The sequence below is a fragment of the Nicotiana tomentosiformis genome, chromosome 6, assembly GCF_000390325.3.
Source record: "Nicotiana tomentosiformis chromosome 6, ASM39032v3, whole genome shotgun sequence".
NCBI lineage: Eukaryota > Viridiplantae > Streptophyta > Magnoliopsida > Solanales > Solanaceae > Nicotiana > Nicotiana tomentosiformis.
In genome coordinates this window covers 121,060,976-121,085,379 of record NC_090817.1, presented here as the reverse complement: position 1 = coordinate 121,085,379, position 24,404 = coordinate 121,060,976, and the positions used below count along the sequence as shown (strand labels likewise).

General features: G+C 35.1%; 1 protein-coding gene across 5 annotated transcripts; it reads right to left on the bottom strand.

Annotated features, from left to right (window-relative positions):
• Nucleotides 1-958: 958 nt before the first annotated feature.
• On the bottom strand, nt 959-22,250 carry LOC104092352 (disease resistance protein Roq1-like). 5 transcript variants are annotated; one of them, XM_070177758.1, is made up of 7 exons: nt 21,628-22,250; nt 16,701-17,787; nt 14,067-14,360; nt 12,169-13,960; nt 4,013-4,359; nt 3,707-3,812; nt 959-1,173 (listed from the first exon to the last, which is right to left on the bottom strand). In XM_070177758.1, exons 1-4 carry the CDS (start codon nt 22,122-22,124, stop codon nt 12,335-12,337), a joined length of 3,504 nt encoding a protein of 1,167 aa, XP_070033859.1. In that variant the 5' UTR covers nt 22,125-22,250; the 3' UTR covers nt 959-1,173; nt 3,707-3,812; nt 4,013-4,359; nt 12,169-12,334. The 5 variants fall into 5 exon arrangements, with proteins under 5 accessions (XP_070033859.1, XP_070033858.1, XP_018625057.2 ...); XM_070177757.1 differs by lacking the exons at nt 3,707-3,812; nt 4,013-4,359 and adding an exon at nt 10,460-10,550; XM_018769541.3 differs by lacking the exons at nt 3,707-3,812; nt 4,013-4,359 and adding an exon at nt 6,652-6,715.
• Nucleotides 22,251-24,404: the final 2,154 nt, after the last annotated feature.

Below are 24,404 nucleotides of genomic sequence, written 5' to 3'. Positions count from 1 at the left end.
TGATTTGATACGTTTCGGCACAAAATGTAGAAGTTGGAAGATTTGAAAACTCATAATTTGATTCGATGCGCGATTCGCAATTTCGGCGTTGTTTGACGTGGTTTGGAGCCTCGACTAAGTTCATATTGTATTTTGGGACGTGTTGGTATAATTGGTTAAGGTCCCTAGGGCCTCAGGTGGATTTCCGAAGGTTAACGGATTGGATTTTGGACAATGGGAGCTGCTGGAATTTCTGTTGTTCTGGACAGCCGCTGGTGCATTCACTTCTGCGGCAGCTTCATCACAGAAGCGAGGCAGCTCCTCGCAGAAGCGAAATTGGGCAGGGCTGGAAAGGCATTGCAGAAGCGGAAAACTCCACGTGATTTGCGCAGATGCGGCATTCTGTCCGCAGGTGCGAGCTTGGGTTGGGCAGTGTGGATCGCAGAAGCGCGACTCTTGCTCGCAGAAGCGAGCCACAGATGCGACCAATTGTTCCGCAGAAGCGAAACTGGACAGAACATTTAGGACCAAAAATTCACCAAATATCCCAAAAATAAAATGCAGAGTATAACAACACCCACAGCTTCACTCTTTGCAGTACTGATCAGTAGTAGTTCACAACAATTTGTTTGGTTCAGAGATAAGAAAGACTGGTTTTTGAAGAAAACCCAAATGAAGAAACCTACAAAACTCTTCAAGAATGTCAACAGAGTGGATACCCAAAAGAGAAAACTAAGTAAGAATTCGATAAAAGAGATGTTTCTTTAGGAAAATAGAGTCATACTGAAGGCTTTATATAGGGCCAACGGAAGGACACTAACTGCTAAAAGACACCCAATCCAATAGACTCAGTTCATCCAAAGCAGGCTGGAATATCAATATAAACCAAATTCCAATAACCATTAAAACTACTCAAATCTCGGATAACTAAGATGTGTAGACTTGCATTTGAAAAACATAATATATTTTACCAAAAGCATAATAAACAAAAAGCTACTATACAAATTGGTTATCGTTTGAAGCCAATGAGTCAACACAGAAAAGAAATATACACTATTTGAATCCAAAAGCTAGTGTCAACAAATATCCATAATACAAAGTAGTAGTAGTAGTTAGCCTATTAACATTTCTCTAACTCTTGATCGTAATGAAGTCTTCCATATTGCTAAATCTCTAAACATCATAGCGTATGACCTGAAATGATAAAATAAAACAAATGTCATACATAGTTCATGAATGCTAAACCAAACGAAGATAACGATCATAAATAGCAGGCAACAGTACTAGGTTTAGCAAGTAAATGAATACCATAGAGAATTAATCATTAGGTTGAAGTCACATGCTCTCTGAATAACCCAACTCCATACTTAGCAAATGGATTAATATCAGGATAACGACATTTCTAAGATCTAGCAGCAAAGTGTCATTTACTGAATAAGCTATTTAGCACAGGACCATGATGTAGCACATAGTTTACGAGATTAATTCAAAGTTTATCTCTTAAATTTTCATTTCTAGTCAAAAGTCAGTGTTTAACATAATGAAGTAGCACACGATTTACCTGATTAACACAGAGGCCTACATCTCGCCTGTATAAGTCAGCATATTTGTTCATGGACACACCACTATCAAATTACCAAACATAAAGTAAAAGAAAATGAAGAACCAAATAGCATCTTAAATAACTCAATGTCATGCATATAGGAAAATCTAGCAACAGCCTTAAGATAATTGGGTAAACAAATGGCAAGGAAATTTTAAGTTCAAAAACATCAGAATATCTAGATGCATAAGGTAAGCAGAAAACAAATGTGACCATCTCACAATTTCTAGCCATGGAAACCAGTAAATTTAAAGATTGCAGGAGTAATATGAGATGATTGACTTGGATATAACAATTCCATGTAGGCATACCATATCAAAAATAGTAGTTCACACTTATAAAAAGAGGGGTCACCGGCACTCGAAAAGTTTCGTAAGAATTTGGTGTATGTCGTTAGAAAATAGTACTAATATATTAGTCGTGGCACCCTACGTACAAATCAAATTTTGGTTGCATGCAAAAGTGTCCCCGCAACGCGGCTAGAAGCAAATTTCTAAAACTAAGAGATATTAAGTAACAGTCACAAATTCCTAATCAAGTGGCTTAATCAATCTACCGCATGGACAATGAAGTTCCAAAATATAGCAAACACATGAGAAGACAGAAACTTGTAAGAATAGGAATTGTAAGAAAAGACAGAAACTTATAAGAAACTATCTGAGCTTCATTGATCCAGTAAGTATCCTATCTTCTATTCCATTTTCTCTAATTTTCACCTCCAAAATTTCCCAAACTGTTGTTCTATTTTGTTTGTGCTACAGATATTACAATCCCATATTTCTTACAGTACATCTATTCTTATAAAACACTGCAATGATGATTTGCAGATATAAATTTTCATTACATACTTCCATTTTACCGTTCTTCTCTGTTCGGGATAATATCTTCATGTTCAAATAAAAAACATAGATGATGAATAACAAACGGCTTAATAGCCTCATTTATCTCAAAGGTGTTTCTATTTGAAATTTAACATGTGAAATAACTGTAATCTAACTCATAAATAAAGGAATTAAAACTACTCAACCTATGAATGTCTGAAACTAATATATCATCTTTCAAAAACTTAAGGAACTACTCTGAAACACCAAACTCAATAGTATTATTGTTCTAGTGACAATCTCTGTTGTGACATTGTATCAAATGCCAAATAGGCTTCTTAAGGTAATGTAATATAAACAAATAAAATCAAACCAAGTCACAAGCAATATAGTGTAAACAAGTGAATCAGATATGAACTCTATCTCCTATGGTTATTTCTGAACATACTTTTAAACAAAATAAATGAAATAAGCACTGCTTAATTATGCAATAGTGTTATCTTTTGATAAAGCACCATATAAAGTATGTTTTCTATTCAGACATGTTTGCATCTGCTGGTAAGTTAGTAACAACATTTTCCTCATTAATCAGATGGTCTGTAGCCAGTTGTATATACTCATCTCCATGGCCAAAAAACTGTTCAAGTTCTTGCTCTTGGTAAGGCTCATTCTCATATACTTCATCTTCCACTACTTCTTCTGCCATTTCATACAAATCTCTTGGCTTTAGATGCACATCAACACTCCACCCTTTATTGACTACATCATCCACATAATATACCATTTGTGCTTGAAATGCTTCGATGTAAGGCTCATGTTCTTCACGTTCACCAGTATGAATCACTCTATCAAAATTAACACAATTAAAACTCCAACGATCCTTTTTATACCCTCTATCTCGAGTAGTGTCAGCCCATATACATTTGAAAAGAACCACCTTGAACCGACCATTATAATTAATCTCAATTATATCTTCTAACTTTCTATAATATGGTAAGTCAGCTTGTTGTAAATTTCTGTCAACACTGCTTGCAACACATGATGTGTTAGAGGTTAAAAAAACTCCACTATTCTGTGTTTTCAGACCTTTTTCTCGATCCAAAGTTCGAAATTTGAACCCATTAATGTTATATGCAGTAAATCTTCTTGCATTTACCGATGGACCTCGTGCTAGAAATTTTAGATCAGTAGACATTGTGTCCATTATGTCTGGATTCATAATCTAAATCAAAAAAATTTGTCTTAGTCGAGTTTCCCTATTCGAAAGGAAATATAAAATCATAATTATTGATTGCTTACTCACCCTCCTCAGGAACCAATCAAAAAAATCTTTATTTACTCTCCTCTCGATCTCTGTAGGTGAAGGTCGTCTTCCTCTTGAACTCCTCCTTATGAACTGCCTAAATTCACTACATGAAATAATTACATTAATGTTAAAGAACATGACTGCCATGTTTCAAACATTACAACGATAAAGATGTAAACTTTGTAAGTGTTACTCACTCCACAAATGGCATGACTATTGCACAATTCAGAAGCACATATCGATGAGCTTGTAGTTTCTGCATATGTGTTAAAGGGAAATTTTCAGAAGCTGATCCTGGTTTACCTAATTGAGGAAAGATAGAGGACATTTCAGAAGGCTCCGTGACATTTGGGTCATCACGAACACGCCTAGGTCTATTGAACCTTGTCTCGATATCCTCCATATACCGAGAACAAAAGGTAAGAGTCTCTTCAGCTAAGTAACCCTCCGCTATAGAAGCTTCTGCTTGTGCCTTATTCCGCACAAAGGACTTAAAATGGCCTAATTCCCTATAAAAATAATAGGCACTAAGTATATAAACTATTTAAATTGACCCAGAATACATATGGATTTACATTAGAAATGCTAATGATTTACCTCTCCACAGGATACATATGTCGATAATGCACTGGACCTCCGAGTTTTGCTTCCTGTACTAGATGGACAGTTAAATGAACCATGACTGTAAACAATGATGGAGGAAATAGTATTTCTAGGTGGCAAAGTGTAAGTTCAATGCGCTCTTGGAGCTTATCAAGATCTGAAAGGTTCAAGCTTTTACTAGAGAGGGCTCTGAAAAATGAACAGAATTCCACCAAAACTGCAGTTACATGGTCTGGCAACACATTACGGATCGCCAATGGTAGCAATTGCTCAATAATAATGTGACAATCATGGCTTTTCAATCCAAAAATCTTTTTTTGTACCAAATCAACACATCTATAAATGTTACTTGAGTAACCATCTGGTACTACAACATTCTTCAAAGTTGTAAGAAACAACTTTCTGGTATCACGCTTATTATCACGTGTAGGCGGCATAAGTGAAAATACAGCAAGGTGATATGTTCAATTATCATCCGGCCAAAGATCACGCTTTATGCCCATTTCTCTTAAATCCTTCCGGGCATTAATATTGTCTTTTGATTTTGATTTATCATGGAGCAATGTATATATGATATTGTCGCATACGTTTTTTTCAATATGCATAAAATCTAAATTATGACGCAGCAAGTTGGACTCCCAATATGGAAGTTCAAAGAATATACTTCTCTTATTCCATTGCTTAGTTGGCCGTCTTGATCTTTTCCCACTACCATTCAACTCTACTCCTCTCCCTTCTTCTATTTGCCTCAAAATATCAGATCCTGATAGTTTTAATGGTGGATTTCGTTCCTCTGTGCTTCCGTTAAAATGAACTCGATTCAATCTAAATCTATGATTTCTTTTCAGAAAGCGCCGATGACCAATAAAGCACCACTTTTTACCGTGATGAAGACGACAAGGTTCTGTGTCGAAGTTACAAGTTGGGCAAGCAAATCCAATATGTGTGTTCCAGCCAGATAGGATACCTAATCCAGGAAAGTCACTAATTGTCCACATAAGTGCTGCTCGCATTCTAAAAGCTTCATTCGATGAGGAATCAAAGGTTTCCACACCATCATTCCATAGCTCACGTAATTCTTTCAGGAGGGGTTGCAAGTATACATCAATATTATTTCCAGGCATCTGCTTTCCTGGAATGATCATTGATAGGATGAAGGAGGTGTGCTTCATACACATCCAAGGAGGAAGGTTGTATGGAATCAAGAAAATATGCCAAATACTATAGGTAGTACTCATTGTTCCAAAAGGATTAAAACCATCACTAGCAAGGCCTAAGCGAATATTTCGAGAATCTGAAGCAAATTCAGAGTGAGTCAAATCAAATGTCCTCTAGGCCTCGCCATCCCTTGGATGCCTTATCACCCCATCGTTGTTACTCCTTGAAGCATGCCATCTCATATGCTCAGCAGTCTTACGACACATATACAATCTTTGCAACCTTGGTTTCAATGGAAAGTAACGCAAAACCTTTGCAGCTTGCTTTTTCTTCTTCTTGGGATCCCATTTAGATGTACCACAATACTTACATGCTTCCAATTCTGAATCACCTTCCCAATATAACATACAATTATTTGGACATGCAGGTATCTTGGTGTAGTCAAGGCCAAGTTTGTTAATGGTTTTTTTGGCCTCATAAAATGAAGGAGGTAACTTTGCATTTTCAAATGCATCTCTCAACAAATCCAGTATCATAGTCAATGCCTTGTCACTTAATCCACACAAGACCTTTATATGATATAATTTTACTACAAACTCTAGCTTTGTGTATTTGCTACCTTCATACAGTGTTTCATTTCCATCTTTGAGAAACTCGTAAAAATCACTTGGATCATCCCTATGCTCCTCGTTTGATATTTCATCTTCACCCAATGGTTGAGATATCTCTACATCATCAGCTTGGAAACTTTGGTGTCCAAATGCATCATGAATCATTGTTTCTATTGGATCTTCTAGGTAAAATGTCTCTTGCATTACATTTATATTTTCAGAAGACTCCGCCGCCTCTGTTACCCGTTTCTCACCGTGAAGATCCCAAATAACATAATTTTGAGGGAATGACTTGCAAATCAAATGATCGTGCACTATATCTCTAGTTTTCCATTTACCAAAACCACATTTAGGACATGGGCATCTTATATGTATCTCCTGCTGCCGAATTATTAAATGCAAATTCTAAAAATTCATCCAAACCAAGTAAGTACTCATTTGTGTTCCTCGGCTTTCCAATCCAAGATTTATCCATTGAAAACTTTATGTTTTTATTAGGGACCAGCCGAATCAATCAAGAAAGAGGAACCATATCTGTCAATGCATTGGGCATGAATGTATAGAGTATACCTCAAAAAAGCAATCCTTCAGATTTGGCTACTTCCACAATCTACTCCAACAATTTCAAGAGCTCCTTCAATCCAAGTTATTTCCAGAAACGTAGAGGAAAGAAAAATTCAATGAGGAATCCAAGCAAAAAAAATTATTACAGCAATCAATATATAGTTATTTGCACATGGCGAACGATCAGAACAAGCAGCAGAGAGAAGGAGGATCTAAAAACCAAAAGAAAACCTAGTCAGAAAGAAGGGATGGAGCAGGACAATGTATACGTTATTGCCGCTTTTTCTAGTTATTGTTGCAGTGGAAGTATCTGTTTAGAGAACTGATACACTAAATAAAAGAAAATAAAATAAAAACTCCAATACAAAAAAAAAGTTTTATTTATTAACTATGTTATATGTGGAGTTTTTTTTCCCTCCAAAAACATGTGGTGGTTAATAACCTCAAACCTTCAAATATGGTATAAAAAAGTGGTACTATTATTGTGACGTTTTGAAATCTCCACAAAATTGAACTAATTTGTGTCAGTTGCCAAAGCCTCCACAAATTGATGCAATTTGCAGGGTTACCCGTAACCCCCACAATATGACCCCCTCAAATCCCATGACATGAACACCGAGACATGCGCGCTTACAACAAAATTCACCAAAGGCACTGATGCAGCCTTACATGCGTTTACTAGCAATATTCAATAACCATGCAGAGGAAAGGAATAAAGAAGAAGAAGAATAGTGAAGCTAAGAGAGAAGAAGACCAAACTGAAGGCTAACAGTAAACAATTTTGTGAGCTTCCATCTGAGTCTTCCTTTTCTTTTTCCTCTCTTATTGCTAGCTATACAAACAAACAAAAAATAGCTTTGAATTCTCTCACAAATTTCTCGAAAATAAATACTATATCACAGGTTTTCCCCGTACCAAATATATACTCCTTTCACGTTTGCCGTATACCAAATGGACTCCCCACTCATTTGCAATGCCCAAATCTATAGATTCCTCAAATAGCCAATGCTGGTTCGGTTTTGTAATTTCCAACATCCCATAAGCCTCCTGCCACAGATTATTATACAGGATGTAGGCAATGCACAGCACAGCAACTGGAAGTGCATGAAGCTGTGCCCATTTTACATCTTTTCTCTATGACTTTGAGCTCTTGTGAATTATCTTTGCAAATATCAATTTGGTTTGGATGAAAATATAGTCATAGTTCCCCGATACGCTTAACCATATACACCATCTTCCATGTGAATGCTGCAGCTTACAACTCACCCAAGGAAGTTGTCATTATACTGAACTTTGGGCAAATCAACCAAGACTTTTTTTTTTTTATTGCGGTAATTGAACCACTTGGGAATTGCACGTTCAGGGTAGACAATTGTAGAAGGCACTCTTTCAGAAAGAAAAATTCGGTGTAACAAAGCATGAAAGTCATGTTTCAGTGTGTGTATAACTGTGTATTCTCTTATACTGTGTACTTTATTCCATACATCACTTGATTCGCTCTTACCACCAGACCGGAACATTGGGGGCACAGCTGATGCTAATTCACATGATAATTATATAACATCAAAACAAATAAGCAAATTCAGGCAGAACATTGTACTATTTAAAATCCATAATTTCTGAATGGAATTAGTGAGTTTATCAATTTCTTCTTGAGATAGGTTATACGTAATGCAAGCTAGAACGAGACAACACCAATCAGACAGCAAAAGTAGAATGCCAGTACTTGGTGTCAATATAAGTGGCACTGTACAATCAATCTGCTAAACATGATTCTAAATCCCTAGCAAAGAGAAAATCAGACAGGGTCAATAAAATAGAAGAAATCGAAAAATTCTTAGCAGTCAAGAGATGCTCCGAATTCAACGAATGACCATAAAGGGTCGATAAATGGTAGCATAACTTGCTTTGGCTTCAGAGGAACTGCACAATGAAAGAAAGTGATTCTTGCACTGGATAGAGAAGAGAACCTATTCGTAATCACCAAAAGAGGTCTGGCGTTGTAAATCTCCCTGACATCATCAACGTAACTTGAATTGGCATAAAAAGGTCAAAAACATTTAGGGTACAGAGGAGCTCCTATCGTTATAGAGGAATGGTTCCATTTGCGAGAGAGAAGAAAGAGGAAAGAAAGAAGAAAACTATTGGTTGGGAGAAGGTGGTGTAAGGCCGCATGAAGTTACTCTACTAAGATCGTAAAGACTCAATACCACGAAAAAATGGAACTTCTAATTGGCTTTTGCAAATGAACAATATAGAAGTGGAACTCCTTATATAGGAGTCTTAAGTTATTTACGACATGATACATAATCACTCTCTATGCTTTATAAGATAAACTAGTATCGTGCGTTGCACACGTGTTATTCGCGATTAATAAAAATTAAAGACAAGAAGAACAAATTAATGATAAATAGCCCTTGATACTAAAAGTAAAATAAATGTCACATTTGTATTAGATATAGTTGAAGGTTAATTAAGGGATGTCGCACAACACTAACCGGAAGATCGTTCAATCACTAATTAGTTAAATTGCATCTAATTTATAAAATAACAATAAATATGTACCTTAAAATCTAAGAGTAGTTTTAATCTTTGTTAACGTACTACTTTGTTCTAATATTCTAGCTCTTTCATTTCAGAATTGTAACTTGACCCATATTTTTTATTAAATTCATCTTATAAAAATTGATATTAAGATTTTAAAAAACAAGAACATATGTGTTTTTGAATGTTTCTCATTTAGAATGCCAATTTCGAAAATTGGAATAAATTTTTAAAAACCTTAGAAGGATGTTTAATGCTTTTCTTATGACGCCATATAAGAAAATAATGAATTAGTTTTATTAATTAAAAATTACCTATTCCAATTTTAACCATACAAGTATATGATAAATTTCATTAACTAATTATAAGAAGTCAAACAATGAATACAAATTTATTAACAAAAAAAGACTTTAAACCTGAAAAAAATACAATATATTAGAAACTTTCCTAATGTGAATTTTTAATGATCCCCCCAATCTTTTATTTCTTTTTCTTTTTCTTTTTTTTCCTCTTTGCAATTTTTGTTTCTTTTTATTTTTATTTTATATTTGTAATTTTTTTCTGTGAAAAAACCCATAAATTGGAGATTAAAGAATCCTAAACCTAAAAGTAGTTCAAAATACTTTTTTACCTAAAATATTTATTTAATCTGTCAAAATTTTATTAACAAAAAAAAGCTCCTAAACCTAAAAGGATGCAATGCTTTATAAAGTTGATATCCTTATGAAACTTCCCCCTTTTAATCAGTCTTTCCTTTCCTTTTTACTCTTTATAATTTTTGTTTCTTCCTTTTTTTTCGTCTTTGCAATTACTTTGATGAAAAAATCCACTAAAATGGAGAAATAAGAAATTTGTGTGAACTTTAAATTTTAATTCCTTCAATTATTTAAATGCACATGTCCGACATTTCTTGGAAGTTCTAAATTTATAACGATCCCCTTGAACAATAACTCTGTATATGATGTTGATATCAATACAATTATTGAAAATAAATACGCACATAAGTTTTATACTCCCTTCGTTCACTTTTACTAGTCAATTATTGACTTTGCACGCCCCTTAAGAAATACTCATATTAATTAGTGCATAGTCTTAATGGATTTGAAAAATAATTTGGAATGAGTAATTAATGTTAAGGGCAAAACATGAAAAATAAATTATTTTTCTCTTGATATGCAAAAAGTGACAAGTAAAAATGAAAATTTATCTTTAGAATACTTGACAACTAAAAGTTAACAGAGGAAGTAAGTAGTAAGATATAATGCCAAACCTGGTCAATATAGATATTGCAGAAGCAAAACACCATGAATAGAGAAGACTTAGAACTTGCATAGTATTACAGCAAAGACACGATAATAAACCTGTGAAATAATTATTATTTTATTGGTAGAAGAGACTCCTAAATTTAAAGTACGCACGTTGCTCGTGTACCCTATCTCGATGAATAATGTTTTTAAAAAATTTCATAAATATTATATTAAAAACTATGATTGACTCATAAAATAAAAATTTAAGCTTCTCAAATTGATGAACATTGATCCTATATAGGTAATTCAATAAATTATGAAACTCTACCCGATAGAAGTCCTCAATCATCATTCCTTATATTCAACTTAAACTAAGTTTCACTTCTATAATTTCATCTGCTCAACTTCACAAGTAATCATGCTTCCCTTTTAGTTTCAGCATGAACATCATATTATTTGAAATATCTCATAAAAATTATTGTTGTTTAAGTAATCTAATTCTGAATTCAAAACAGCTGCATTTTGTTTGAACTTGTTTTTTGAAAACTATGTTTAGTTAAATATTTTGTGTGACATACTTTTATTGCAAATATTCAAAGATTTGTCAAATAATATGAATAAAAAAATCAATAATTTTGGTGTTTAGAAATTTGAAATAAAAGCCATTTTTTTTAATTTTGAACCAATATTATACCAAATAATTTGATATTAGAAACATCTAATAAAAAATCCAAATAAATAGTTGATGAGAAATTTAAACTTATCCAAGTAATGATTAAAATATTATTTGGCTTTACAATAAAAAAGGTATTGTTACACAAATAGCCATCCAAATTCATTGTTTACTTTTTCTAACCGATACATAAATTATACATTTATTATATATAGTTATACACATATTATACATTAATTATACATCCGCGGGCTATTTTTACTTGAAGAGATTAGGTAGGCGGCTATTTGTATTAATTCTTCATTAAAAAAATACTCACGTTTAAAAATTCACTAAAAACAATATTAGTTGATCTAAGAAGTCTCGTATAATGCAAAGAGTTTAACATCTAATATTACTTTTAACATGGTTGATATTACGTGTTTTAAATCATTAACTTAAAAGTTCAACTTTTAACATAATTTACTTTGCAAAATTATTGCTAAGGAAAGTATTTTTATAAGGATAATTTTAAGTTCCTCTATATTAGGAGTTCCTACATTCTTCAAATAAAGAAAGATTTAATGGCCATAATTTTAGTTGATTTTAAACAACTCAATTTTAGGAAAATAATTAAATGACTATTTTGTCTAATGTGAACTATATTTTAAAAGGGTAAAAGAGGCGAACGACATTTCGCTAGAGGCCTTCATGCTTTTAATATAGTATAGATAAATATTCAATTAACTAAAAGCAAATATCCTGGTAAAAATAGTATGGGCTAGCCAGTTTTCGGACTGGTCATTCAAAAATAGTCAGCGCTTGCAAAGTCATTGAAAAATAACCATTATTTTGCTGCAACACGAAAAGTTCCAGCATAATATACTGAAGATCGGTGCACCTGTATATGAACTTCCAGCATATTATGCTGGACCGGTATATTATACTGGAACTCCAGTATATTATGCTGGAGTTCTAGTATAAATATTTTCCCTAATTTTTTTAATATTTATTTAACCCAATAGCATTCAAAATCTAAGACTAATTTTACATTAGAAATAATAGCATTTATCGAGTTACCTTAAACGTGAACTCTTGGTAATCCCCTGAAGACACCAGCTTGTGGAGCTATTCAGTCTGGCCTCAAGCTCATGTGCGCTAGGGTTATCACTTAGATAGGGGGTCCGCATCTATCGCAATTGGTATACGCTTCAACTGCTTTTCTTAATGATTTCGCTTTAACTGCCTATTTAGGTAATTCTAATCGAACAATTCTCGTTTTGACTCGAATTGGCTTGACTAGACTCAACTTCTGGGCAAGCAACCCTTTCTCAGTTCTGCTCTCGAAAAATTGTCTTTCAGACTTGTAAATCAAATGAACTCCCCATTGTCTCGTAATGTGCCTTTGGATAGATGCCTCGAATAGGCCATACTGGTTAAAGTTTAGAACTTGTGTGCCAGAAGTCTGCAGCAAAGAATACAATGGTATGTAGGCAAAGCAAACACACCAGCTATAAGTTCTAGACGTTGTACTGACTTTACACTCTTTCTCCAGCACTTCAAGCTCTTCCATATGATTATTGCATATCAATTTGGCTTTGATGAAAGTATAGTCGTACTTCCCTGATAGCCCTGAATCAGGATCGTGGACACCTGCCCCCATGCAAGTGACACAGCATATAGCAAAGCCCTCAAATCTATCATCATACCAATCCTCAGGCAGTTTAAGCAAGATCTTTTCCTCAGTACTCTGATGTTTAAACCATGTGGGGATAGCACGTTCAGGAAAGATAATACAATAAGTCATCTTATCATCCATGCTGTCTGAAAGAAACAAGCTCAGAATCTCATCCAACACTGAGTTATCATCGCTCTTCTCTGTGTATGGTTGTTGATCAAAACTATAGTTGGTGAATGAGGCCAAACACAACCCTCGGTATACCGACATAGCTAGAATAATTTGTTTGGCCAGAAAATCTTCTGCATACAATTCCTTTATACTTGGAGGAAGTTTGGGAAGTTTCTTAAGTTCATGACAGTGTGTTATGTTGAGATATCGAAGTTGATAAAGTTGACTGATGCCATCAGGTAGAGAAATAAACTTGTTTCTGCTAAGGTTTAGTTCCAATAGAGAAGTCAAGCAGGTAAGACCATTAATCTCGTCACCAGATAAATTGCATCCACTGAGATCCAAACTTTTCAATGCCCTCAAACCATGAAATGCACAAGGGAATATCAAACCTGTAGCAGATTGACACTTCATCTCTCGTCTACCTTTTAATGATAGGATTTTAAGTTTGCTTAAGTTTTCCATAGAATCTGGTAGTCGCCAAACGGCAGTGTTTCCAGCATAGAGCTCCTCCAATTCTTCTAGATCACCCAGGCTTTCTGGAAAAGTTGCCAGTTTTAAGCAGCCTTTAAGAATTAAAACTTTCAGTTTTCTCATCTCGCTAACACTGGCTGGGAGTCTTACAAGATTTTCACATGAATGCAAATCAAGCAAACTAATACCAAAGAGCCGTCCTATTGATGAGGGTAGTTCCCGAATTGCAGTACGTCCCAAAAGAAGCTCTGATAGCAATTCCATATTCCCCCGAATTTCTGGAAGAGTATCTAATTTCTCACAACCAGAGAGGTTGAGGCATTCAAGAGATTCCATTTGAATACTGCTTGGTAAAAACTTGAGATTTTTACAGTTCTTCATGTTCAGAGAAACAAGCTTTTTGAGATTGCCAATGGATGGATGAACATCTTTCAAGCTTAAACAACTTTTCAGTATTATCCTCTGCAGGTTTGGAATCTCAGAAAAATTGGGTGTTCGGAGTAAATTCTCTGAAAAACTTAAATTGAGAATCGTCAACTTGACAAATGCCTGCTTATAAAAAAGTAGAAGAATAGAAAGTCAGCTTTAACCAACTCTTTTTCTTTGAAAGAAAACTAAATACTTAAAGAACCGTTATGAAAGAGATCACCAATACCTTTGGTTCCTTGCAAATTTCAACAAGAGAACTAAAAGTCATGTTGAGCCCAACCAGGTTTCTTGGTTGAAAATTTGTTGGTAAAGATTCAAAACTGTAGTAAGACCAATCAAGCCATTTCAAGCTACTGGGGAGATATTCAATAGTGTCAGAAACTTGTTCATAATGTCGGACCTCCTCCCCTTTGACCATGAGTAACCTAAGACAAGGCATATTTCTGAAAGCTTTGCTCCACTTGCATATATGTCGGTCTGAGCCAATTGGTACCATTATGCCTTTTACTGACTCTGTCCACTGAAAATGGAAGATGTAACTACGTTAACCAGAATTCACATCAAAGAGAAAGACTCTATTCTCCTTAGACAAAGCATAATGGTGTTACAGAAATAATAAAACTACTGAAGGATTTGCATCTGGCTTTCATTCAGAGTTGAATCAAATAGTTTCATGACTTTATTAAGAACAGCTTTCTCTTATCATATTATTCAGTTGCTACAGTAGTTCAGTTAAATATACATTTTCCTTATCAAAAAGAAATTATCATATTATACATTTATTTCTCAACTAAAAATGCCCAATAAACTCAAGATTCTATGTTTTACATTTAGAAAATCTCTTTCCCTTACAACAACAACAACAACAACAACAACAACAACCCAATATAATCCCACTAGTGGGGTCTGGGGAGGGTCTCTTTCCCTTAAAAACCTAAAATCTACTAGCTGCTTCACAACCCGTTTTTTAATAAGTTACTTGCTTCTTCAACTTGAAAACCAGCAGAAAATCCTAAGTGGATACATGGAAGTTTCAAAAGAAAATTCATTCGAAAGTTCGTTCCATATAGCATAGCGTCTACGAATTGCTAAACCACAAAAAGCAAATTATGTTGAAACTTATCAAAGGATAGCTTCCCCTATAATCTAAAATAAAGTACATTCAACTATTAGTTCCTCATATAATTCTTCTCTAAGAGGGAGAAGACTTTGCAACAATCTAATTTACAAGAATGACTGGACACGAAGTTTAAGAATGTAAAGAATATTTTTGAATCTTGTGATCTTAAACTAAAAGCGAGTAACATACAAAAAATACTCTTATAATCTTATGGTCTTAAACATGCAAATGAATGTTGGAATTAAAGACTTACCAAATATAAAGAATGGCATTTTTTAAAGCAGACTAGAAAGGAAACTACATCAACAACAATAACATACCCACTATAATCCCACAGGTGGGGTCTGAGGAGGGTAGTGTGTGGGCAGACCTTACCCCTACCTGGAGAGGTAGAGAGTATGTTTCCGATAGACCCTCGGCTCAAGAAAAGATGGAAGAAGAAGAAGAAGAAGAAAGAGGGGGGAGAAAGAAAGAAGAGGGAGACAAAAGACGATAAGGAACAGGAGAAAAAGTAGCATCAAATAGTAACAATCAAGGAGCAACGATTTCCAGTAAAAGGGGACATACTAGAAAGGAAACTAAGACACATAAATTGAAACGGAGGGAGTGCCAAATGTCATCAGTCAAATAGCTCTCAGACAAATAACGGCATAACTGAAAAAAGACACTGCAACAAATTACTTTGAAGTAAAAGTAAATTATATCACTATTTACAGGTAGTAAAGAAAGCGCTCCCTAAGATGTACTTCCATTAAGACAAATAACATGAATGTAGGCAGACGAAACAATATGAGAGATAATCATATGACAAAAGTCAATAAAAGTTTGTAGAGCTGAATTGTGATAACACAAAAAAAGGCACATTAATTTTGTCTTTTTTTCTTCTATTGGCAGGAAACACTTATAGTCAGAGAAAATCAAAAAAATGAACACCATTAAATTGTAAAAAAGAAAAAATAGACGACTCAATGAATCAATCAACTATGCCATGATCTCAAATTACTTTGTATTGAACTATATCAAACCTTTATATTCATCTTGCTTTATTCAAATTAGTATTCACAAGAATCATCATACTTAGTACTATTGTGCCGCTGGCTGTCAACCTACTATAATCCTCCTTTACGAACTTAGGACCGCCACCGGCTGTACTTTGTTCACACGGGCGGAGTTATGAAAATAGAACTACTAGCTCCTAATGATTTAAATAAGACATCATAAGGAAAAATTGGGCCTATGAGTAATTTTCTCTTACTAATATTACTTTAGTGGATAATAGGTCATAAAAATTTGACATTTTTTATCATATCAAAAAATAAAAGAATCAAGAGCACAAGATCTAATACAAGTATCATAATTGAAACAAAAACTCTAGTAATTGTATATTGAGTAGCTATACCAATTCAAATCTCCCAAAGGCACATGTGATAATATATGAAAGTAGAATCCGTAATAAAACTATTCTCATTGATGACCACATGAGAGACACATGCCCGCAAAATAGAAGGAATGTGATTCAGAGATACCAGAGTATACTTGTCACCAAGATGTTGCAATTGATTTAATTAAGAAAACAGCCCATAACTTGAAGTTTACACTATTAAGAAAAATGTTTTAGTCCTAAAATGCTGTACAACTCGATGTCTATTGTCTAGTTTTCACTTTTCATGAATCCCAAAAAATGCAAAAGAAACAAGACAAATCTCAAGCATCCTCAAAATGATTAGAGGAGACACATACCCGATTTGCAGAAAAAACAGTTTCTATATCGTTTTCATGCCATATTCTACTATGGTTCCACGGTTTGTCCTGATCAACATCACGTGCCAATTGCTGACCCATTTGTTCAATCAAATCATGCATCTCAACCATTCCTTCTGAAATATAAAGAAGTGATTTCTTTGTAAGGACATCTATTCCAATCTCTGATTTGAAGCCAAAACTATTTAGTATTGTTATCACAAAATCTCTCCTTTTTCCTCTAAAGAAGCATGCAATATCAAGAAATATATTCTTGTCTTCATAGGACAATCCATCTACACTTAAGCTGAGCTGCTTAACAATTTCTTCATATCCAGTATCTTTGAGTCTATCCAATGCGCTTCCCCACTCAGTTATGCCTCGTTTGTAGAGAAAAGAACCCAATACCGTAAGAGCTAAGGGTAAACCTTTAGCATAATCTACTACAGACTTAGAGAGTTTTAAAAACTCTTTATCTGGAGTCCTCTTCTGAAAGGCATGCCAACTAAAAAGTTCAAGAGCCTCGCATTTCGCCAATTCAGGGACAGAATATAACTCGTCGTGGCAACGAAGTAAATCTGCATTTCGGGTTGTTGTAACAATTCTACTGCCATCACCAAACCAATCATGCTTTCCAACTAAATACTCCAACTGGTGGTTGTCATCCACATCATCAAAAACAATTAAAACCTTCCTGAGACAAAACTTTCCTTTTAACATGTCAGCTCCTTCATAAAAACTTGCTACCTTCAAAGATTTTTCATTTAAGATTCTTGAAAGAAGTGTCTTCTGCAAGTGTTTTATCCCATGCTTCTTTGATTCTTCTCTAACATTTGCAAGAAAACAAGACCCTTGAAACTGATTAGAAATATTGTCAAAGATTTTTCTTGCGACCGTTGTCTTCCCCACGCCACCCATTCCCCATATTCCCACAAAATAAACACCTCCTGATCCAACTTTCAACATTGATTCCACTCCACCAGTACGAGATTCGACTCCCACTAAATACTTCTCAGTTGCTGAAACTGTGTGGTGCACATTTTGAAATTTCTCGTGTACAATCCGATCAATGCATTCTGGCTCATTCCTGTGATGAATAAGAACATAATAATTAATAACAAAGTAGTGAAACTTATTCAATGCTAAGCAGAGTCCATATTCAATGTAATTCTTTATTGAAACTTAATGTCCAAAGAATCAAGATAGTTAAAGTAACCAGAAATCCTGTCGATGTTTTTTCTCTAAGCTGTCCTCTGTACCACCATTTTTCAGATTCCAACAAACAAACAGTTTCATTCCCATTTTAAACAAAGATCCTACTTCGTCCAAACAAGATGCAACTCAAACTAGCTTTTCATCCGTATGTGGTTAGCTTCTGCATTTCGAGTTGTATTTGCTACGAGTAAAAAGAATTGAGTGGAGATAGATGTTGACAAGTGAAAACAATTCCTGGTATTAAAAGGCGTAACATTGTTTGCCGAGCTTTAAATTGAAGAGGAAAAAAGAAATTTAAGAGATAAAGCAAGATTATTCTAGAAAAAACAGTCATTCATGCCTGCGACTCTACTGGTGCCAAAGCAGGATAGACTAAAATTAGAAACTGGTTTATTAACACATGATATTACATCTTTTTATTTTTAGCCAAGAAGCAAGAGGTCTGATCAACACATTCTACCTCCAGTAATAACATTGTAACATATTTGAATCACTATGATAATTAGTCATAGGGGTTTAAATGATTATAATCATGCAAAGTGCTGGGTGTTGCAACTTTGCTCATATAACATTTGAACTGAGCTTGTATGACCCCATCGTGCAGCTAGAGCTCGGTTCAAGGAACACTTTCAAAGTGCTAGCTCAAGCTTAATTGTAAATTATTTTGTGAAGCAAATGTTCAATTTGCTGTTTGAGAGTGATTTTATACTCTACTTTCTTCAAGCCCTTTTTTTAATAAGTAATAGAAAGAGTAGCATTATGTCAGAAAACCAGCATAAAGAAAGTGCTGGTTAGTATGTACAACCCAATTACAAACTGAGCATAGTACAGGTTTTAGACCATTAAAGAAAAATTTTATTAATAAAATCAGCACTAAGTTAGTGATGTATATGTATAGTATAGGGATTACAGAAAGCTCAAACTCCTTTATGATTCTGCAAGGAGCTGAGAAACTCTCTCATGTTACCAGAATCATAAGTATTCTCCATCCTACACCAAAAAGTTGACAAAGAGATACATTTGAACTTAAAACAAAGAGATAGACACTAAGGGTGTGTTTGGTACGAAGGAAAACATTTTCCTCATGAATTCATTTTCGTCCAACAACAACAACCCAGTGTAATCCCATGTTTTGGTTAGCTTAAATGTTTTGGAAAACATTTTTCTCGTGAATTCATTTTCGTCCAACAACAACAACAACAACCCAGTGTAATCCCACAAGTGAGGTCTGGGAAGGGTAGGATGTGCGCAGCCTTACCCCTACCTGGAAGGGCAGAGTGATTGTTTTCGATATACCCTCGGCTAAAGAAAAGATGGAAGAAGCACTGATAGCAAGTAATAGCAAGACAAGAAATTTAGAAAACTAAATCCAAGATAGCAAAAGAGAATATGAAAGAAGTACTGATAGCAAGTAATAACAGTACAAGATATGCAGTGATAGCAAACTAAGAGAGTACCGATGGCAAGTAATAACAGCACAAGATATGCGATAATAGCAAACTAAGGATAAAAGGGTTAGCATACTAACACTAATACTATTAAACGAAGGAAGACAAAGGGAAACGCTCAACTACCTACTAACCTTCTACCCTAATCCTCAACCTCCACACCCTCTTATCAAGGGTCATGTTCTCGGTTAGCTCAAGTTGTGTCATGTTCCGTCTGATCACCTCTCCCCAAGACTTCTTTGGCCTATCTCTACCCTTCCTCTTACCCCAAAGGTCAACCTCTCACACCTCCGGACAGGGGCATCTGTGCTTCTCCTTTTAACATGCCCGAACAATCTTAGTCTCGCCTCTCGCATCTTTTCTTCCACAGGGGCCACTCTCACCTTATCCCGAATAACTTCAATCTTAATTCTATCTTAACCTAGTTTGCCCACACATCCATCTCAACATACTCATTTCAGCTACTTTTATCTGTTACATAGGAGTTCTTGACTGGTCAGCACTCTGCCCCATACAACATAGTCGGTCTAACCACTACCTTGTAGAACTCGCCTTTAAGTCTCAACGACACATTCTTATCGCACAAGACACCGAAAGCGAGCCTCCACTTCATCTACCCTGCTCCGATACGATGTGTGACAATCTACTCATCATTCTGAATTATGGACCCAAGGTACTTGGAAGTTGGAACTCTCTCTCCTAGGAATGACTTGTGTATCAAGCCTCACGTCCCCGTTCGCTTCCTCGGTAACACCGTTGAACTTGCATTCCAAGTATTCTGTCTTGGTCTTGCTCAACTTAAAATCTTTAGACTCAAGGGTATGTCTCCAGACCTCTAGCCTCTCATTAACACCACGTCGCATCTCATCGATCAGGACTATGTCACCTGCAAATAACATGTATAAGGCACCTCCCCTTGAATGTGTCGCATCAATGCGTCCATTGCCAAGGAAAACAAAAACGGGCTAAATGTTGATCCCTAATGCAACCCCATCTCAACCGGGAAGTATTCAGAGTCTCCTCCTGCTGTCCTTATCCGTGTCTTAGCTCCATCATACATGTCTTGGATCACTCTAATATACGCTACAGGCACTCCTTTAACCTCCAAATATCTCCATAGAACCTCTCTTGGGACTTTGTCATAAGCTTTCTCTAGGTCAATGAATACCATATGCAAGTCTTTCTTCATCGCCCTATACTGCTCCACCAATCTCCTCACAAGGTGAATGGCTTCCGTAGTCGACCGTCCCGGTATGAAACCAAACTGGTTCTCGGAAATGGACACACTCCTCATCCTCCCTTCTATCACCATCTCCCAAACTTTCATTGTATGGCTTAACAACTTTATACCCCTATAGTTGTTGCAGTTTTGGATATCCCCTTTTTCTTGTACAACGGAATTATCGTACTCCACCTCCACTCTTTAGGCATCTTCTTTGTCGTAAAAATGACTTAAACAACCTAGAGAGCCATTCCAAGCCCGCCTTACCCACGCTCTTCTAAAATTCCACAGGGATCTCGTCTGGCCCAGTCACTCTACCCCTACTCATCCTGCATATAGCCCCTTCAACCTCCCTCACTCTTATGCGTCTACAGTACCCAAAATCTCGATGTCGCTCTGAGTACTCCAACTCACCCAGCACAATGCTCCTATCTCCCTCTTCATTCAAGAGTTTATGGAAGTAAGACTACCATCTCTGCCTAATTTGTGCCCCCTCCAACAAAAAAACTCTACCCTCCTCGTCGTTTATGCACCTCACTTGGTCTAGACCACGGGCCTTCCTCTCTCTCACCTTCGCCAGCCTGTACAACTTCTTGTCCCTGCCGTTATCCCCAATTTCTTCATATAAACGACCAAAGGCGCGGTCTTAGCCGCAATAACCGCTAACTTCACCTCCTTCCTAGCCTTCTAATACCCCTCCCTATTAGCCCTCTTCTCCCCCTCGTCTTGAACCTATTCGTTCCACGACCAGCCCCCTTTGTGGCCACTAGAGAAACCCTTCGAGACCCCTAGCACCTCTCTCGCCGCCTCCAATTGGAGAAAAATATTTTTTCTATCGAGAGAAAAAAAAATATTTTTCAAAACACTTTTTCAACCTTCCCCATCCCCTCTAACTCCCCACACCCCACCTTACCCACCCTCCCCACCTTGGCTTTTCCCTTTATCTTGAACACCACTATTTAGGAATGTAACAAACACGTAATGGACTTTTTTTTATCAAATTGAACTCATAAACTAGTTAAGTACACATTTATTTACTTACCCGTTAGCACATTTACCAAGATCCCATCCTGCTATATTGGCTGCTTTTTGGAGAGCGTCAGTCCACCTCTGCACCTTCTCCAAATCATTACCCTCGAAATTAGCCTTGTGTTTGGCCATCGCTTTTGCGAAACTACTTTTGGATCTTTGCATGCGTACATCTGATGGGTCAACATTGTAGAATATAGGGATAGCTTCCTGTCCCTTCTTTTCAACACACTCCATAAGTTTGGTGAGTTCCTCCAAACACCATACCGATGAAGCATAATTTTTGGAGAATATGATTATGGCAACTCTTGATTCTTCAATGGCTTTCAATAGTTCAGCTGAAATGGGTCTTCCTCTTTCAAGTTTCTCATCGTCTTTGAATACGTTGACTCCTCTCTCTTCCAAACGTTTGTGGAGATGGGCCACAAAGTTGTTGCGGGTATCTTCACCTCTAAAGCTCAAGAAGGCATCATATTCCCATTTTTTGTTCAATTCCTTTTGGGAATCCATGTGGGAACTTATGAGTACTTGGAATCTAACGAATAGAAAGAAGATCGAGATGAAGAAAAGTTGGGAACATTTAAGTTATTCATTGACTGAGACAAGGAAGAGTCAACGGGGTCAACTTTGCTCATTTTGTTGTTTCCCCTTTTAGGATTTCATATATTTAAATATTTTAGTTCGGTACTAAGGAGTCTTTAAATGTTATACTAATATATTATTTGACTTTTTCCCTTTCTTTTTGGTTTTTCCGAAACGATAACTTTTGTTTGTTCGATTTTAATATTAACTAGTGTATAAAGTCATAAATTTTAATTTTTATAATTAAAATACTCACAAATATAAAACTAAAAATATTCTAAGCTCACATGACTCTCTTAACAAGATTTTATCCAAAACCAACAAATATTAACCCATAGAGAGAAAAAAATAGTACATAAAGGAATAAATTTTATGATTGAAAATATTTTGTTACTTGCTAAAAGCTAATTGCTGAAATTAGAGAATACAACAAAGACTAATCCAACATATGCAATTCAATAGACGAGAAAAAACACCCTAAAATCGTAAAAGTATTATGTTAAGATGCTTGACATCCTAGAGGTTAAGAACTCGTTTGGCCAAGCTGCAAAAAACTACTTATTTTGAAGAGAAAAAAATCAAAAGTACTTTTTCCAAAAGTACTTTTGAAAAATAATAATTTGTGATCGGCCAATTCATTTAAGAAGTACTTTTTGCAACATTTGTTAAACAAATTGTGTTTAGCCAATCTTCCTAAAAAGTATTTTTGAGTGTCAATTTACCAAAAGGGATATTACCAAGGTCTTATAATTATTGTAAAGAGAAAAATAAACTTAAATATCTATCGTAAGAGGCTTTTATTATTTTTATTTTATTTAATTAAAATATAAAATATAAAGTAAACACACATATTAAAGATTTAAATCAATATAACATATATAGTTATACCAAAATATATAATATTATCTAGTATAATTATTTATTGTCATTGTTCAATATGAATTAGAAGTCTATTCCACAAATTACTATATATTGATAATCCACCATAAAATAGTAAGCAAAATCGTTCACGCATGAAAATATTTCTAAACAATTTCATCTCTAATTCTATCACACAACGCCTCCATATTAGTAGAAGACTTGCCCGGCATTTCTACAAGAATACCAGAAGGAACATCTCCTTCCTCAATCTTTGCAGTAATGTCTTCATTAGCATAATAGCTGAATTCCTTATCGGTAGAAGAATATTGTCGAATGAAATTATGTATAGCCATGGTAATTGTAACAAGATGATTCTGAGCAGTATTTTAAAAGGCGTGGGCGTAAGGCGAGGCATTTTACATATGCCTTAGCGAGGCGTAAGCCCCGAGGCACGGGGCGTAAGTCCCATAGGTATTTAATTTTTAATATTTTATAAAATAATATAATGACATAAAATATTTATAAACATGTAAAATTGCATAAAAATTAAAGAAAATTATAGGTATTTAATTATAATATTTTATATATATATATATATATATATATATATATATATATATATATATATGTGTGTGTGTGTGTGTGCGCGCGCGCGCGTAACTAATCAAAATAATCTATTATACGCTACTTACAAGCACAAGTAATTTGAGTCTAAAAGAATAAAATTCTCTATATGGAGGAACAAAAGGGATGATTAACCTGGAATTTGAACTTTGAGCTTGCTGCTATGAAGGAGAATATAGTTCTCTTTGTATTTGTAAAAAAAAAAATCGTTGCTTTTGGGAGATATTAGCAAACTAGTGGACAAAATAAAAAGTTGGGAAAGACCATGAATTAGGGCTTCAATCAATAAAAAAAGGTCTTAACTTTTAAATTTAATACTTTAGAGTTCCTTTTTAAACCTTTTGAGTAATTACCAAACTGACTTTTGAGAATCTGGGTATTATATGAAGGACTTATTCAACAAATTTTGTTTTAATTTGAAAAAGTCTACGGGGCTTACTCCTCATTAAAAAAATGCGCCTCGAACGCCATACGCCCCAAATTGTTGGACGTACGCCTCTTGAGACTTTCGACATATACCATCGCCCCGGGCCGTTTTTTGTACGTCTCGTCCCGAAAATGCCTTTTAAAACAGTGATTATGAGTGTCAACTTGAAAGATGACATTGAACGTAAAATATAAATAATTTTAAATATATAAAAAATATTTTCGTAAAAAAATAAATAGTTAAGTATGTTTAAATTTAAATTCAAAAAGAGAAACTAATTATTAACAACACATAAT

What these genes read in the sequence shown, in the direction of transcription:
- LOC104092352 (XM_070177757.1), bottom strand. Translation starts at nt 22,124, where the DNA reads ATGGATTCCCAAAAGGAATTGAACAAAAAATGGGAATATGATGCCTTC. An exon ending in CTTGGTAAATGTGCTAACGG is followed by an intron (nt 17,788 to 21,627) that starts GTAAGTAAATAA and finishes TATTCATCACAG; the next exon opens with GAATGAGCCAGAATGCATTG. An exon ending in CTGTTTTTTCTGCAAATCGG is followed by an intron (nt 14,361 to 16,700) that starts GTATGTGTCTCC and finishes TTCCATTTTCAG; the next exon opens with TGGACAGAGTCAGTAAAAGG.